The sequence below is a fragment of the Caloenas nicobarica genome, chromosome 4 (assembly GCF_036013445.1).
Source record: "Caloenas nicobarica isolate bCalNic1 chromosome 4, bCalNic1.hap1, whole genome shotgun sequence".
Taxonomy (NCBI): Eukaryota; Metazoa; Chordata; class Aves; order Columbiformes; family Columbidae; genus Caloenas; species Caloenas nicobarica.
Window position 1 is genome coordinate 63,163,737 of NC_088248.1, and position 18,481 is coordinate 63,182,217.

Here is an 18,481-nt window from a genome sequence, read left to right on the forward strand (position 1 = left end):
ACTGCTGTAGTTTACCTAGCTAATATTCTAGCTAAATAATTATTAGCATTAGTATCTACAACGTTATCTATCTTTTTGTTAGAAAAGTTGTCAGTTATTGACAAAATACACAAAGTCCATAACCTCAGTAACTTAGTATATAGTTTAGTCCGTAGTTTGACTTTTTTTTAATTATTTGCTCTTTATTGGTTGCAGTTATTGTGTGATATCTGCTATTACCACTATTTTTGTCTGAATTACAGGCCATCTACTATGAAATCGGTTTTATAGTCTCCGCAGCCTTGGGATTGGTATTTATTTTATTACTGCCTCTTGTGGGACTTTGCTTCTGTATGTGTCGTTGCTGTGACAACTGTGGTGGGGAAATGCATCAAAGACAGAAGAAAAATGCTGACTGTCAGAGGAGCTGTTTTGCAACATTTCTTTTTGTTGCTTCTTTAATAATAAGGCAAGTGTAATAAAGAGAACATTATGAAGCTTGGTATAGCATTAAGTTTGCAGTGTCATATGACGTAATGTTACCGTATTAGCCTACAGGTGCAAAAATGATTTTATCAGACTTAAGTAATATTGCTTATTAATGAAAATGTGACTGCATTGTAAAAATGCTGCTACCATTGCTATCCACAGGTCACGATATACTCATTTAAGACGAATCCAGGTGTGAAACAAACAAACAAAAAAATCAAGCTTGATTTTGGCAAATGACGTTTTTGTCAGTCTCAAAATGGCAGTTGCAGAATGTTACATTAAACTTATGAACATAAGATACTGTGTCCTATGTTCAGTGAGAATCCCATAGGGAACTTGAGGTATAGCATACTGCTGTTTTCTGGATAGTGCAGCAGTGATGAGAAAAGCAATTGTGTGACCTCCTGCAGTATTTACTGTCCTCCAGATTTTCTTATTAGTTCAAAACAATAGGTTTTCCTCTGGGCACTGAGTTGTTTCACCCTTGCATGCACTCACTGTAAAATCCTGCAGTTTGAAGACATTTTTGCGCTATTAGTGTTAGGAATGCGCTCCTGTTCGGTGCTGGGTGTGTAACGGGTGATGAAGGACTAAATCCAGACCTTTCCCTGTAGATGCTTTCCAAATACTTTGTTTGCTTTCAGGTTTTTTATTTTCCTTCAAATTCTTCATATTTTCACCTGCCTACTCTTCTTATTTTGTGATTATATTTTTTTAAAATTCAAGTCTTTTGATCTATACTGTGTGATTGTTCAGTCAGGTGAGACTTAAGTTTATCACTTCACTTTAATCTAGAATTTTTTTTTCTTTTTACTCTTGTTTGTCATGACAAATTGAGACCTTGCCTGTGCTCAAATGTAGACCACACTTATGTCAGGTGTGGGAACATGCTCTTTTCTCCCAGGCATTACTAACAAAAATGATGCTTAAGTAGTCTGACGACCGGAAAGCCAAATAGTATTGTAGGTGATAGGTGCATCCCTGCCATGATGACAGGACAATAGTTGCTTGTAGTACAATGGTGCCTCAAAGAAAATAAGTTATTAAAATAACTCTCAGGATGCCAAAACTGAAGGTAGCTCACAGAGTTCGCCAGGTATCTTTACACCATGTTGCGGGATGCTGTTTTGCAGGACACTATGTTCTGTTTATAATGGCCGAGGAACGTCGTCAGTCAGCGGAGAAATTAAGAATTCACCCCCCTTGTTGGTCTCTTTACCTTGTGTATTTGCTGCCAGCTGTTCTTGGCATATATAGCATTGGCAAAGGCTTCTTCTTAGGTCATGACTGGGAGATCAGTGATCCCTAATAACATGCTTTCCAGGATAAGGGAAACTGCCTCTTTAACTCTTTTTTTTTTTTTTTTTTTTCTTCTTTTGTATAAGACATCAAGAGTATCAGTTGCTTACCCAAAGAGAGGGCTTGGCCTGAGCTCTGTCTGCAGGTTTCCACAGGTGAAGATAATCTCATATGACTCCCCAGCTAAGTCTCTAATGCTGCAAGTGCTGTGCAAAGCCAGACAGGACTTTACAGGGCTAATATTGCTGACCCCTGCCTGCCCGAGGGCTCAGGTCTCCCGTCTGTGTCCCTACAAAGCAGGATTCTGCTGCCCTTCGTGGATTGTCTTTCACAAGGGAAGAGGAGATGCCAGGCCTGGATCTGTTTAAGCCCATGTCAGCTTGCTTACTGCTATGCTGAAACACGAAAGGACAGTCATCTTGGTAGCCATTGCCCCAACAAAAAAATTGGAGAAAGCCTGAGATTTACTTACAACTGTTTCTCTGTTTCTTATACTGTACTCATACTAAATCTCCTTGCGGATTTATTCCCTGCTTTTCCCCCAAGTTACCATGTGACTTCAGCTTAGGTGGAAAATTTACCTGTAGTTGTACTTCCCAAAAACCACATGTCTCAAGGACTGTGCCACAGCTGCATACGTAAGATGTGATAATAATAAAAACTGTTTAGTCCTGTGCAAGTAAAATGCCTATGGCTACTTGCAGACAAAGCCAAAAGAACAAAAACTTGAATGGTCTCTGCTAACACAGGGTTACGTCAAGATGTGCCATGAAACCACCAAGGTGGGTCCCAACATTGTTTGGGTGTATTTTGAGGTTCATGCAACACTGAGGACCTCCTCTAGGAGTATGTCTCCCGAACCCCTGCCTGGTGACTGGAATGCTGTAGACGCCTTCACCAAGTGCTGTGCTGCTTCAGAAGATGCATTTAGAAGATGCAGAAGATGCATTTAGCAAGGTACGCATCGATCAGAGAACCCACATCTCCACCAGTGGAGCTTTGCTTTAAAGACCCGTACATGTGGAATGGGAAGGATTTCTAGGAAGTGGACTTCTTCAGGGTGTACCACCTAAGTGTGTGTTCTGCATCTTCTCTCCATCTCTCTTGTGGTGGCAGCTCTTTGGGGATTCTATCAGTCAATGGATCAGAATTTTGAAGAGCAGGAAACATGGGCCATTTCGTGTTCTTTCCTTTTCCCTTTTTTCTCCTTTTTCCCCTTTTTTCCCTTTTTTGTTTTTTCCATCCTTCACATGGGGAGACGTGTCCAAGCTATCTTTCCTTGACTGGGAAAGACAGATCAAATGCATGATAGAGAACAATAGTAGGGGAAAGATGCTGAACACAGAGCTTATGGTAGATTGTGTGTGTATAGGCAACAACTCTTGAAAACTCTGGTAACATGGGGATGGCTTTTCTGTGTGTCAGCATGCAAGTTCACACTGACATATATATGCTATAATGTAGATTTTAGAAGATTTGAGCTAGTAGTTTTTACTCCTGAGGAACATTGTTTCTTCACACTTTTGCACTGATACAGTGCTCTGGTAATTATGATGAGTTTTTAATATTAAGTTTACTGGTGATAGAAAGTGTCCTGGCTGTAGATAGACATAGTCAGTTTTCTGTCCTTCCAAGGCAGTTTATGTTATCCACAACTTCAAGAAAGAACTTATGTTACTGTGTATGAAGCTGGGGAAAGCCAAGTCTGAAGGGAGTGATACTTGGGATGTTGGCAGGTACCTCATACAGGATTCACAGGCAGCCTCTTGGCTTTCTGAGGTTGGTAATGCATGTTGGTCAGAACCTGGGAGTTGACATTATCTGAAAGAATTGGTGAAAAAGCTGATACGGAAATCTCAGCCCATTATTTTCTTCAGTTCATTAGCTAGTAGTGAGGAAGGTGGAATTCCCCCCGTGTGTAAATCTGTTCAGGGTTTCTGTTCTGTGACTTGAAATTTTTTGCATGCACAACTAAAGGAAAAGCTTGAGTGCCCCCCTTCAACTGGAGTAATAACATTTATATTGGTCTGTGAAACCTGACAAGAAATTAAGTGTGGAATATAAGCCTGCTGAAGAGACTGTTTAAACAGTTCTCTGATCTGTTACAGAAAAGGCTTGTCCTTTTTATTCCTACTTTATGCCTCTCTCCTTGTAGCTGCTTATTGAGTGTTGACTCAAGGCTCAGTTATATAATAAATAGATTTTTCCTCTATCATTTTGTGTATTTGTTTAGTTACATTCAGAATGTAGTCGCAATTGTTCTGAGTGCCGTGTCTGTTTAAAGCATCTCCGCTATCTTATTTCCTCCCACTCCTTCCATTTAGGAGACTGAAAAGAAAAATGATCATGCTCAAGGCTTACAAAGTACTGTTTTGTTAGCTTCCAATTGACCTTTCTGCTCTGTGAGCATAACATTGAAAGGACATAAAAATACTGGCTGTCCAAAGAACAAGGTTGTTGTTATAAACTCTGAACCTCAGTAATATACCGATGTTTACTTTTCCTAATAGCTTGAGATAGTTTGTATTTTTTTTCTTTTGTTTTTTTTTTAAAAAAAGTTTTAAAAACAATTACCATCACTGCAGAGTGAAAGTAAATAATATATTGTGTGTGTCCAACGCAAAACCACTTGCTGCTGCTTTTGTTGAAAGTTACTCAGTTTCTTGGCACCTTATGCATTCTCATAGTGGCTGCTCGAGTGTTGGTCATAGAGGACATAAAACTATGGCATTTGCTGTTAGTTAAATAAGTAGTAAGAGAAATTTCTGTGTCCCTTCCTTCATTAGTGATTTCTGGGAAGGTGGTTAATAGCCAGTTTTGAAGACATAGCTGTGAAATTTTGAGTAGTGAAGTAATTTCTTTATGTCAAACTCTCCCATCGTGTTCTGAACTTTTTTTGATATTAAGAAAAATGTTAGTGAAGCAATCTTAACAGACCAGCACCTGTGGTGTATGGTCTTGCTGTCTCTTCCTGTATCATGCCCTGAAATCAGAATTTTCCTACTGATAGTATTTGTCAGAGCAGCAAAAATTCTTGTGCTGGAGACCAGTTTTACCAGGAGAACAAGCCTTTACCTTGTTTGGGAAAACTGAAAAAGGAAAAGCAAAATAAAGATGAAGGTTTTGTTTTGGGTCGCTGATGAGAGGAGATGAGCATCATCAGGGTGTTTGCTCCTGTCTTGCCAGGGTATGCAAACCGTGTTATTCTAGGTACCCATTTGCTCCCCACCATCTCATTCCTCGTTTATGTGGCTGTATTATGGCTTCCTTCAAACATACATTCTTTGGAGCAAGAATTGTGCTTACTATATATGTTTTGTCCATAAGGGAGCCTTGGGTTTTCTCTAAGTCTTATTTAAAAATATTAGTATTTAGGTTGTCTTGACCCCCCAGCTCATGAAGCTGACCAGTCTGGGAGGAGGACAGTACCGTTAGTGACTCCCTTCTCCTGTCGTTTGGGTGTCCGTGATGGCCTGTCATGGTGCTGCCTCGCTGGTATTGAGCTGTTGTGCTACAATGCAAAGTAAGAGACCAAACAAATGTGCCATCCAGGAATTCCCTGTGATGTATTTGCCCTTGGAGGATGTGTCGTGCCTCTGCTGAGCCCGTCCGTGCTGTCTTCCAGTTAAACCTGTGGAAAGTGAGTGCTTAACCCATCCAGTGGGTTTGTAGCCAGCCTGCTTTTGAGGCTATTATCACTCCAGTGCTTACTCTTGGGGTGGTTTTTTTTGTGCTTGTCTGAAAGGTCAGCTGTAGGGAACGTGAGATGTTTAAAACCAAAAAGTCATCCCTCTGTTTAAGTCTATTTTACACCTAAACTACACAAAAAACTTTTGAAGCCTCTCATGGGACTTTTAATTGCCTTTTTACTTACTGTTTGTGCAGATCTGCCATGCTGTAATTAGAATTTTATAGTGGGGAATGATGAAATAGAAAATAATCAGCAACAGTGCTGACTGGAAGTCTAGCTCACTTTACACATTTTGTTTTACTATCAGGAAATGCTTATATATAATTTTAGCATGAATAGGGACTATTCTTGTGCTTTTAAAAGATCTATGCCGTTTTGTAAATAAATCGGGCCACTATGTGTAAATATTGCTGAAATTTTCAAATCTAAAATATTTCTTTATACGCTTGTTTTATGAGCATTTGCTTGTAGCTTTGTCAAGGTTAATGTTACTTGTAAAAGAGCCTAACATTTCTAAGTATTGTACAATTTACCTAGGCTATACACATTTGCTGACAGTATGAATGCAAATTGATAGGTAGCTGTATGTTAATAACTTCTGAATAGTTTGGGTTAACATCACTTTTTCCCTTATTTTTTTTTAATTAGTAGCACAATATTGGCCCTTATGGCAAATTCCTCTACTCTGCCTTGTGGTGCATGTGAGAACTTGTAGCAATGTTTCGATAAAGTTGACTTTTTTGCTGTAATGTTTTGGTTCTGTTTTATGTCAGAATGGACATTTACAGTAATAAAGAAATATCTATTATCTATATTTTTGTAGTGTTGGAGTCCTCTGTGCATATGCTGCCAACCAGCATTTAACTAACCAAGTCCGAGGAGCAAAGAAATTGGTTAACAGTAATTTTAAAGATCTGAAAATTTTCCTTAACGACACTCCAGCGGTAAAGAATTTTTTATTTGTGCGGGATGGGGGTGGGAGGGAAGATGTGTAGGTAAGAAGTATTGCAGAAAAGAATTGTTTCTTTCTATTTGGTATAAATCACATTTGCAGTATGTTGTTCATTCTTTGTGTGTCAGTCTGACAAAGTAGCATAAGTGATGCAAGGGAAGACATTTTCACGTAGCAGTAAATGTTTGTGAGTTATCCTGATGGGCTGGCATTCACTGACCAACTTTTGAACTGCACTTCTGGAGTATTCTGTGATGATGCTTATAGGCCCTTTACCTCCTACTGAACTAGTGTGGATCACTAGCAGAAGGTGAATCATTTGGAAAAAATATAGTTTTAAAAGGAAACCATAAAAAAAAAAAAAAAAAGATATTACATGAAAACTTGTATTCCATTTTGCTCTTTCCTGTTTCCTTGTATTTTGAACTCACTTGTATGTGCTCTGGGAGTGAGCTACAATAACTTCTTTTCCAGAAGCATTTTTGACTGTGTTTTCTTTAAACCAGTGTCACACTGTGCCATACTGAACAGGAAAGATTCTCTCCTTTCTACTTTCAAACTTTCATTAAAGTCCCAAAAGTCGTCCTCAGCTTACCTTTTTGGCATTGAAAGAAATGCTAGTAAGGTAGACTTGTAAACTTTCCCATGTACAAATTTCAATTCTTTATGGATCAGAAGGAAAAAAAAGTCCAACAGTCCTATTATCTTGTCTTTCATTAATTTTAATTAATTAAATTTGATTTAATTAGTCAGTTTTACTTGCACATGACTGAAAATTAGAAAACGGTGGAATTCACACCATTCTGTGGGATCCTCGAGTGTGGCAGCATCCCAGTCACCATCACTCCGGGCTCCCATAACCCATGAGCTGTTTTCCTGCTGACAGGACTGTATGGGAACAGAAGACATCTAGGGGGTGCCATTGACTGTTTCAATTTCTGGAGCTGTTCCCTGTACAATTACTCATTTGCGCATGGTGTTGTGACAGTCCGGTGAAGGAGATATATGGCAGGAAGTGGAGGTCCTGCCAACAATCTCTCCTGACACAGCGTGTCTTTTGTCAGGCACAGAAAGATGTAATCCCCTTGCACCAGAAACCACTGGGCTTCCCTTCGCAGCATGCTGGGTGCTGACAGCTGGAAATGTTGGAGTAGAAAATCTGTTACGCAGAAGTAACTATCTTAATAGAGGAAAAAAAGAGATCCTAGCTAAAAAGTTACTAAAACCAAGTGAATTATTGAGTTTAAAAGTGTCAGGGCTTGAACATTTGTGCCAGGGGTTAGTCTCAGTTAGGTAGAAAGCTTTTAGTCTCCGTGCAGGATTATTAGTTTTTCTTTTTTAGAGTTGATGGCACTTAATGATGCAGTCATCAGATATATCTTCCAAGTCACTTTGACAGGCAAGGTACATGGGTGTCATGTATACATGCACATTTGTAAGAATTTCTTACAGACAGGAGAAGGACTTCAGCTTCTTGAAAAAGTTCTAGAATCCAACTAATTAGCTCTAAAGCTCTGAAATCCTAACTGATGTCCTTGACTCATCAGTGTGAGGTGTACAGCATATAAGAGGATTTGTAAAAAGAAGTCACGTGTTAAGAGTCCATGTCATAGAAGATTTGCAGACTATGAGTAATGAGTGATAACACTGTTAGTTATACAGAATCGCCTTTTGTCTGTGGCATTGCTGGAGACAATGCAAAACCTATAGCCCTGCAAAATTTTAGTCCTTAGGTTAACCTAGGACGACAAACCAAACAAAAATATACCTACAGCCTTCTTAGTAAGAAACTCAAATTCTTTCTACTTTTTTAGGAAAAGGAGGTCTGCCTTATACTTTATCATTTAATTACATCCACTGCTGTATGATCGATAGGTTGGTTTAGGGTGTGTTTTTGTCTGTTGCTTCTTAGTTTACTCCACAGAAAGTCTGAGACTGCAAGCCTGATACACTTTGGTACACATTTGAGTCAAGTTTAAAAAACCCCTTCTGTCAAGTGCATTAACCTTTACTTAACTCGATCGGGAGAGGATTCGTAATGCATTGTTTCGAACATCCAGAAACCGATTAAGGTTATTTGACGTTTTTTCAAAATTAGTATGGTAAGATTTCCACTTGGCATGGTTCTTTGATAAGCATTTTGTCCAAACCCAGCATCTGGTGATAACTAAGTTGCTGTTTCATATTATTGTGGTGTCTTGGTTGAGCCCAAGTTGTGACTGGGCCAAATTGGCCTGGGGGCAAGGAAACCATTGCCACAGAGAACAGACCAGGCAGCTCCTTCCTGCAGGAGAAACTCTGAGGGGCTGCCTGGACACAAACCAGTCTGCTTTGTGAGTTGCTTCCAAATTACCACCTGAGCAACCTGCTACGTGTCTCTCCATGAAGGAGGAATTAATGCCAGTAGAAAAGCAAGTAACAGAGATGAAGACATGCAAAACCTTATTGGCCTGACTGACTTGAAGCCTTCATAAGGCCACAGTTCCTGCTACTTAACACTTTTAAGCTGAATAATTGACCCCAGAGGTGTTCCAATTAAGTAGATTTCCCAGTTAAACACATCTTTTATTATGTGCGGTTCTGCCAAGCAGGGTTTTAAAATACTTAGTTAACTGAAAACAGTAGAGCGCCAGGATTTGGGGGGTTTGCACAAATATTTTGATTGTTCCAAAGTGGCAGTTTGACTCATTATTTAAAAGCATTACTTTTTTCCAATTATTTTAATAGGGTTTTTTATCATCTTATTTTCAGCAAATTGACTACTTGGTGAGCCAGTACAACACAACTAAGGATAAAGCACTCTCTGACCTAAATAGTAAGTACTTTGATTTAAAGGGGGTTAGTGATGTGTATTTAAAGACTTCAATAAGATGATGTAAATAGCTCTTAATGCAAAGTAAATTTTTATTTATGAGAATATGGTTTTGAAGCAGAAGTGCTGTTCTCAGTGGTAAATGAGACTAAAACCTAAAAGTCTTTTCACATAAAATGTCTCAGAGCTGGTGTAATGCTTATTATTTCCTGAAATAAAAGTCTTTTATTAAATTGCTTATACAGTAAGTCAGGCTAATATTTTATTTTCCTTTTTAAAGTTCAGTAACTGCTAATACTTAGTGCTTTTTTAGAATATTGTTCCTGAGTTTTTAACTGTAGAGCCAAACGTCAAAGAACAGGGCTACTAGCTGTTTTGATGATTCCAGTGAGTGAGAGATCTGTGTATTTGTTTATTTTTGTTGTTATACTTTTGTCCTCTACTCAGCTAGAAGTTGAGGTATAAGCTTATCTTCTTTCTAAAGCTGCTTAACATATTTGCCGTTTCAGAACGAGCAGTTGAAGAGCAGGAGATAAAACTTGAAATACAGCTGCTGCACTTTCCCCTTCAGCACAGTTACAATAGGAGGCATCACCTTTTAAAGCTTTCAGTGAACAGAAACAACCAAACCACTGTGTTTTTTTCAGAATTTAAGCATCGCTTTCCAAAATTCATGATAATAAAAAGGGCTGACCATATTCAGTGCAGATTAGAATTCAAGATGCACTGTTAGCAGGTGTTAATAAACGTGTACAACCCTGCATCTCAGACTGAAGGGAAATACACAAATAACAAAACCAATTTTAAACAGGATTGTTGCTGGGATCGAACTATGCAACTGTGGCAGCATGCAACTTATCATGAATTGACTTACTGTGCCCAGAATCTATGCTTCCGTCTAGGTTTAAAATGTATTTTAAAGGTAGTTTTCAATGCAGCCAGCTTGGCATACCCTGCGGTCAATGTGTCCTAGAATCATAGAATTGAGCAGGTTGGAAAAGATCTCTAAGATCACCAGGTCCAACCGTTAACCTGGCACTGCCAAGTCCACCTCTAAACTGTGTCCCTAAGCACCTCTGTATGAGCCTACTAAAGCACATTGGATATGGTTGCAAAGTAGTAGTCGTCCTTCTTAATTCTAGCCAGCAACACTCTGGTCTAAAAAAGTGTACGTCATCTTTAAGTCTGTAATAAAAATAATGAAAATAAATTGACATTTGCATTTCAAGTACTAGCTTGTAGCTTCCCAGGCACTCCAAACAAAATTTCGGATCAAATACTCATTTATTCTCAATGCCAGTTTAACATGTCAGTTATCAGGAACCTAGCTGGATCTGTGATGAGAGTGTTCATCAACACATAAAGATAGCTTTGCTTTTCTCAAAATACCAGAATTAAGTGTGTGACACGTGGGTACAAAAGGATTTCATTCTAAGGGAATCAACAGTAGGATAAACCTGAAGAGAAACGTAGATGAGTTCAGTTTGCCTACCCTAAGGAAATGCTGAGAAGTGTTTTCTGCTTGATAAAAATTCTCGTCCCAAGCCAGACAAGACAGTGCTGACAGTAATGGATGCTTCTGTACCGTATGCTATTCCCATCTCATCAAGAGCAAAAAACTCAAAAAGCTGTTTACCGTGATCTGAAATTGGAGGGGACCCAGTGACTGCCTGCAAGATATATTACATTAAGATGCTTCACCAAACTCTGCTCAGCATTTGTCTGTCTTGTTGCTGAACTGAGCTTCTTCTGTTTGTGGGCAGTGAGAGGGGTTTTGGAGGTGGGGACAACAGTGGGGATCGGGAAGGCGGCGCTGGGAGGATCAGCGCGGAATTCACGGCCTGAGGGGACGGGGACTGGCAGACGTGTCTGTAACACGCTTAAGGGATTTCAAAGAGATGACTGGCAGGTCTGGGTTGTGGGTGACCTTGACATTGCTGGATACATGAGGAATAGGAGAAGGGAAAATAATTTATTTTCTTGTTTCTCTTGCACTACAAAAACATAGCGTGTAGTGAAAGAGTATGCCAGAAAATTTCTGTCCAGATGTTGAACCTCTTTAAGATAGATTGTGGGGAAAAAAAAAATCTGTTTCCAAAAGTAGTAGATGCAATGAAATATGAATTTTGGAGTTTGTTCAAATGTGATGTGTCTTTACTTGTATGATCAAGTGCAAGTGAATATTCTCTGCCGTATTTTGATTTACTTCTTTCATTCATAAGCCTACAGCTAGCTAAAGGAGAACTGTGTTCCTGCATTATGTTCTGTCACTCAGTTCTGACTGTCAGGCATAAAGAGAAATTTTAATAATATATGCATACTTTGTTAAGTAAGAGTCTGACAGCAGCTACGCTACCACGTAGTTCAAACTGAACTAGTGTGTAATGGGTCTTTTATCTCTCCATACTACAGATGTTGGACCTTTGCTCGGAAGTAGAGTTCAAGAACAGCTGGGAAAAGAAGTGCGTCCTGCGCTTGATGCGGCTCTGACAATGGCAGGAGGTAAGGATGGACATATTGTTGTATTATTGTTCTCTTGCTGTGGTAAGGCAGGCATCATCTTTCCGGTGCACAGCATGGGATGGCTTTATGCAGTACCGTGATTCAACTTAGCATTTTTCTCTGTGTCTTGGGCGTTTCTTTTAAATTGGGAATTTCAGATATTTTAAGGTTTATAAATACATTTAAAAACTAAATCAAGATTTATGTGCCATTGTTGATACCTAATTTAGCAGTCACTGAAGAGAGAAGAAATCCAAATCCCTGCTCCAGGTGGTTGTCCCTTGCCATTGAATATAAAGGAGACCAGAAAAACTGTGTGTGCTTTAAGAGCTGTGCATAGGTCTGTGCAGGTCAGGGAATGAACATACGATGGCCTGTTCTATACACTGCCAAGCCTGTTATGAGAGTGCTGACCAACATTTCTTCATTATATCTTTGAGTTTAGCATTGCTCATGCTTAGTTCTGTTTTCATTTAAAGAAAATATTATTTTATTATTTTTTCTGTTAAAGGGTTTTTTCAGGAATCAGATACAGCTTATAGAGCAAAGGGAAAGGCATCCCTGAACTCGAGTCATTTTGGTGTTTTTTTTTAAACCATGAATTCTTTCTCATTCACTCGTCATCATTTTCCTTTTTTTGCTTTATTTCTCGTTTGTCTTGAAGTCAAAGTGGAAAGGGCTATCAAAGGTAAAAATTACAGTAAAACCTTGTATTGTGTGAAGTGCACTTTATTTTTGTAACTTGTGTATTTTTAGTTGTATCCGTGTGGTTTTTTTGTCTAATAAACCCTTGTTCAGTGGTTGTGTTTTTTGGTTTGGTGTGTTTAGGATGAAATCTAAAGCCAGTGAATGTTGAACACTCATTATTGCTTGCTGATGCAACTTGATCTCTTTCCCTTTCATCTTCCAGCTACATAACTTCTGAGTTGAATTATAACCAAAATACTGAAAATACTGTTTTGTGGGTATGAGCTTTCTTTTAATTACTAATGACCAAGTGTTAAAAGTTCTTTACTGAAACCGCTGGGTAAGCAGAGGTATGGAAAGGGTAGAAAACAGTAATCTGGAAAGTGGATAGACTAAGAATGTTAATATCATATCACTCCCATGTGCACTTTCTCTTCATATCTGTATCTACAGACTGGTTTCTAACTAAAGTTTTTTTATAAAACTTTGCACCTGTGCAGCCATCAGAGAAACTAAAGAAGCTCTGGAAAATGTGAGCGTCTCTGTAGAGGTTTTGCAGGAGGGAACAGAGAGGCTTCATGCAAACTTGACAGATGTTAAAACACATCTAAGCAACACCCTCAATGATTCTGCGTGCTCTGCGACTCAGGCTGCCTCGACGTGCAATATCATCAGGAATTCATTAAATCAACTGAACATCAATGCCAATTTTAGTGGGGTAAGAGAATATTTTTCAGACTCTTAGAGTGTGATTGCCTTGAATAAGTGGAGTAGTACCTCTGCAACTTAATGGGTCAGCGTGTGCTGTCACTTGTGAGATAAGTGACCTTCCCGTATTCTGTGTTTCTGGGTAATTCCAGGCACTGTTTTCATCTTCTGTGTAGAAAAGGATAAAAGTGTGTGTCAAGCAGCTACATTAAAGTGCTGCTCTGGGCAGTGAAATAATCTACTCTCCCAAAAATACGAAGGTTAAGCTTTACTTCAGCACAACAAAGGTTTCAGGAGTGTGCTAGAAAGATTCTACTACAAATTGTCTTTTTAATTTCTTTACCCTCTCTACTGTCTTTGAAATATTTAGTAAATTAGCAAGACTTACTACTTTGATGTGACTCAAGAATGCTTTTTGCTTCCTAGTTGCCAGGAGTGAGCTCACAGCTTGCCAAGGTCAATGATGTCCTGAAAATAGACCTTTCTAGTCTTGTTCAAAAGGTATGATTCTTGACAGGCTCGTAAACTGTTAATTAATAAACTGGGATGCTTACATATTGCTTGCTTTCCCTTGGCTTTCTCAAGCAGAATTCTCTTGTTTCCACCTCATCCTCCTCATGGTGGATATCTTTTCTTATTATTCCTTTGTTTGGGCAAGATTTAATATTTGAAAGTATGAATATAGTGCTTTAAATCCCCAGGATACTACAGATCAAAAAGGTATTGCTAATTGTCTGCTTGAAAGAACAATCCTTAAAAACCAAACATGGATCTACTAGCATGCTTTATATATTTTGGTTCAAACTAAAGAAAAAATATCCATGCTTTCCTAATTAGTTGTATTCCAGCTATTTTGAAATAGCTTTTTCAAATTCTTTATGTGCAGATTTGATATTAAAACTGGTGCAATGGACCTAATGTAATTACTGTTAGTATTCTTGCAAGACTATCCACAAAACACCATGATTTTCACCTAGAAAAAAATGGCTTAGTTTGAGCAGTTAAAACATCTAGCAATCTGAAAACGTTTGCTAGGAATAGAGGAGGTTTCTGAAAGCCAAGACTGTGTGCAGGGGCCTGGGACCCCTGCCTGCCTCTGAAGCCATCAGGCCTGCAGGGGCAAAGGCGTCAAGCATCCTCTTGAGGGGCTTCTCCTTTCTGTCCAGATGGGCTACGGAGCTGGATCCCCACAGTTTAGACCCTTTCTTTACCCTTCTCACTAAAGCAAGCATTGCAGTGTCTTCAGGGGCAGCTGGATGTCACTGTTTGTAACCAGGAGGTGTTGACCGGTACACAGTGACTCCCTCCACTTACTGAATCTTCATTTGTGCACTCTGTTTGGTGTGAGAACTGTCAGGCAGCAGTCCTATAAAGTTTGAGATGATTGTGAATGATGCGTGTGTGTTTAAACGTAGATTGATTTTTTTTTTTTTTTTTCCAAGGAGGAGTACCTTGGAGAGCAAACTGAATCTGAAATATACTTGAGTTCCTATTTTGCTTTGACCTTTTCTAATGTGCAGTGATAAAAAAATATTTTTATAGTATTACCATGTGCATTTTAGCATGTGTATGCTTTTACTCCCTATATAAAAGGAAAAAAGTGCAAGAAATTTGGCAATGAGAAACTTACTATATTCTTTCTGACTTTTATTCTTAGGGTTATGCAGCATTTAATGATACTCCAGACTTAGTGGTGAATCAAACCAGGAACATTTTATCAGGTGAGGACAAACTATCTTTTCACTTTGATTGTTAATGTTGATGTTTTTACATCACTTACTGATGTTTTTCTCATCTTTTTTTTGATAATTTTTTTTTTCTGGGCTAAAGGTCAGTAAAAATGGAAATGTAAAACATGACTTTTCTTTAAAATTTGGTGCCACAATAAAACTATAAAAAGCAACTGAGTTGTAACGAGGACCCAAAATTAAATCTAAAAATAGACCATATGGAATGTTATGGAGGAATTTTATTTGTTAGGCTTTTTACTGCTAAAGTAATGAGAAATCTTGGGACCACAACTGCACATTGATGCTTTATCTTTATTTGCTTGAAAAGCTGATTTTCCTTGGCTGATGTGTCTATCATGTATTTAGGAGTGTGATGTTAAAAAAATTAAACCTGCTTGCTGCTGTATTAAAACGTAGTGGATGGTGAAGGGGAGATAAAAAATATGCCTTAAGGATAATTTCGATGCGTGTTCTCATTGCTTTGTTACTTGGGCTTTAAACTGTTACTCTTTTACAGTACCTGGACATTTGACATTTGAATAAAATGTAGTATAGTAATGTATACTAATCTGTTTTAATTTTTGTTCTTGCATTGTGGACCTGTTCTGCATATATAAACAGCTGTTCCTTGTAAGTTTTTCTTATTTTTTTTTCCCCTGGGCAAAATGAAACACAGTATGTGTACAAGCATAGTATACTGTGTGAACTTGCCTAAAATGAGCCAGTTTTCTAAAACTGATGTTATGCTTTTCATTAAGAAATCTAATGCAGTTTTACTCATTTTCAGTATCTGCTGATAGGCATAAACACAAATGGGCCATCTTAATTTATCTATTTATAAATTCTTGGGTTTTTGTTTTTACAAAGACTGAGTTTGAGTTACAAACCAAATACAAATACAGTTTTACTAGAAAAAAAGTGCATTTATTTGTAAACTTAACATAGAAGAGTGTTTTGGTACCTGTTTGAATTTAGAAGAGTAAACATCAAACAGCCAAAAACTTCTCCAGTTGCTGTTTGAGAAAGAGGAAGGTGTTGCCTACTACCAAGTAGCAACCTGTAGTTTTGCATCCTGCTATTTTAAGTATATTCCAAGTTGGAAGAAGGGGCAGAGTAGAGAGAAATTGTTTTACAAATAGACAATATGTATACGTGTTGAATTAAACATGTCTTTGTGTATCTAAATAGTGTGTATCTAAACTGTATTTATAGGGTAGTGTGTTAATTCCTAATTTGAGGAAAAAAATGGCTTAATTGATCATTATCTCAAGAGTGTTGCTAACTAATTGGAATGAATTTAAGTTATCTTTTTTAATAAGATTGAAAATAACTAGTATAGATTCTCAATACAGGCAGTCTAATTTCTTTCACAGTGTTGTGTTCCCAAGGGATGGAGTTTGAATAGATTTTGATCTTCTCCTTCGTAAACTTAGTGACTAATTGTCTTGCTCTGTGTTACCATTTGCAATATTGCATGAAAAGCGAGATTTAAGCTGGCTAGATAAAAAGTGACATGTTCATTATGATGAAAGCAGAGAGAGAACTCTGGCTCGACATCTACATCTTTCATCATTAAATTGAATGCTAAAAATAAAGTATTTAAAATGCCATTGTGTTACTTTGAAGCTCAATGTTTCTGCTGCCTGCTTGTTTCTTCCTCACGCTTGTCTTCATGGCTTGCTTGTTACGTGACAAATGGCTTAATAGCATTTCCTAATGCATATGTGGAATGTAAATTTCTTCTATGAATCTGTAACAGTGCAATGTATTTATTCTTTTAGACATCAAAAACGTGCTGGATTCCATTGGTTCAAATATCACTGCCTTCACAAAAACACTCCCTGTTCAGAAGATTTTAGCAGACCTGACAGTATATCTTACACAGAGTGAAGCATACGTTCAAGATTATTTTCCAATAGTGGAGCAGTACGATTTCTACAGGTACGTACAGGAAGTAAGGCAGGAGTGAAGTGCTGCCTGTTGTTAATAATGCATAATATTTTAAGGTCCTCTAAAGGCAGTTAAACTACTAATGGTGTTTCACACGGTGAAAAAAAGACACTATACGGCAATTGTTTGTTACAGCTGGGTGCTGTTTAACTGCAGAGCAAGAGGTAGTTTCTCCTGTTTAGGCTTTCAGGTCTTTTCCAGGAAGGACAGACATAGGTAGATGTTGAAGAAGTCATGCACAAAGGAATGAGTTATTTCACAATGCCAGGCTGACTTCTTATTTAGGGCTTGTTTTTATTGAGTTGCAGTTAAGTTGTGAGAGTGTGGGACTGGAGAGGCCTTGAAGCCAGTCCCCTTTTATTGCACTCTACCAGAGAGGAGGCATAGCAGAGATTCTGCTTCACACCTTGTGAATCTTTGCGCAGCCCTGCTTGTTGCTCAAGGTGTGTAGTACTTATCCTTGTGAATGGATGGGTTTATTGTACCTTGAGAAAAACACATTCTTCCTATTTGAGACTTGTGTGACTCCTATAGTTGAGTAATCATCTCATATTTTGAAGCATAAAGGTTTTCATTTCATGCCCTTTCACCTTGTCCAGTTTTAGTCATTTCAGTCATTTCAGTTGAGCTCAGCAAGTTCTTCCTACATTTTGACACTTAAGTTGATCCTATATTGATAGTTGCTTCAATCTTTGTGTCATAATCAGTTTCACTGCTGCAGAATAAGTGTGCTAATTGCTTTAATACAATGTTAAATAAAAGTGAGCAGAAGACTGAACCTTAAGAAGCTGACTTATAACCTTACCTTTAGCCCATTCCTTACCTGGCAGTTTTTGTGGTGATCCTTAATTTGACAGATTTATCAATATTTTCTTTGAAGCTCAGATTGATTTAATCAAATAAATATATTGCTTCATTCTGCTACAGTATGCCTCTGTCAAACCTAATTTGTACTTGAAGTACAAATGAAACCAACAAGCCTGTAGTTGTCCAAATTATTTTCTCTCCATCCCTTTCTTAATTACAGGTACATTATTTGCAGTTTAATAAGTATTCGTTTCTGAATGGGCCTGTCTGCATTAGTATTTTTCTTTCTCTTTATTGGCAGTGCATATTCATCATGATATTCCTCTCTTTGATTTTTCTGGTTCCTGCCTTTTCTTCACAAAGGTACAGGGAGGAAAAAAGAGAACTTAGGAATATAAACTGGGAGAAGTGATGACAAAAGGGAAAAGGAAGAGCAGAGGAAATTAGGAGAGGGTGAAAGGCTAGAGTGAGATATAAAATGTGTGAATAAATGGATGTGCCACAAAGATGATGAAGGGAGTGGAGCATCTCCCTTATGAGGAAAGGCTGAGGGAGCTGGGTCTCTTTAGCTTGGAGAAGAGGAGACTGAGGGGTGACCTCATTAATGTTTATAAATATATAAAGGGTGGGTGTCACGAGGATGGAGCCAGGCTCTTCTCGGTGACAACCAACAGTAAGACAAGGGGTAATGGGTTCAAGCTGGAACACAAGAGGTTCCACTTAAATGTGAGAAGAAACTTCTTCTCAGTGAGGGTGACAGAACACTGGAACAGGCTGCCCAGGGGGGTTGTGGATTCTCCTTCTCTGGAGACATTCAAAACCCGCCTGGACGCCTTCCTGTGTAACCTCACCTAGGGGTTCCTGCTCTGGCA

The 18,481-nt window shown here is 38.4% G+C and overlaps 1 protein-coding gene across 1 annotated transcript in view; it reads left to right on the forward strand.

The window, feature by feature from the left end:
* Positions 1-18,481, forward strand: part of PROM1 (prominin 1) — a 56,290-nt gene that overhangs the window by 20,992 nt on the left and 16,817 nt on the right. Inside the window, exons 4-12 of the mRNA XM_065633852.1 lie at positions 243-448; positions 6,285-6,405; positions 9,165-9,228; positions 11,638-11,727; positions 12,915-13,132; positions 13,549-13,623; positions 14,780-14,843; positions 15,474-15,482; positions 16,634-16,793. Of these exons, the coding sequence (XP_065489924.1) occupies positions 243-448; positions 6,285-6,405; positions 9,165-9,228; positions 11,638-11,727; positions 12,915-13,132; positions 13,549-13,623; positions 14,780-14,843; positions 15,474-15,482; positions 16,634-16,793 (1,007 nt within the window). The remainder of the gene's footprint in view (positions 1-242; positions 449-6,284; positions 6,406-9,164; positions 9,229-11,637; positions 11,728-12,914; positions 13,133-13,548; positions 13,624-14,779; positions 14,844-15,473; positions 15,483-16,633; positions 16,794-18,481) is intronic.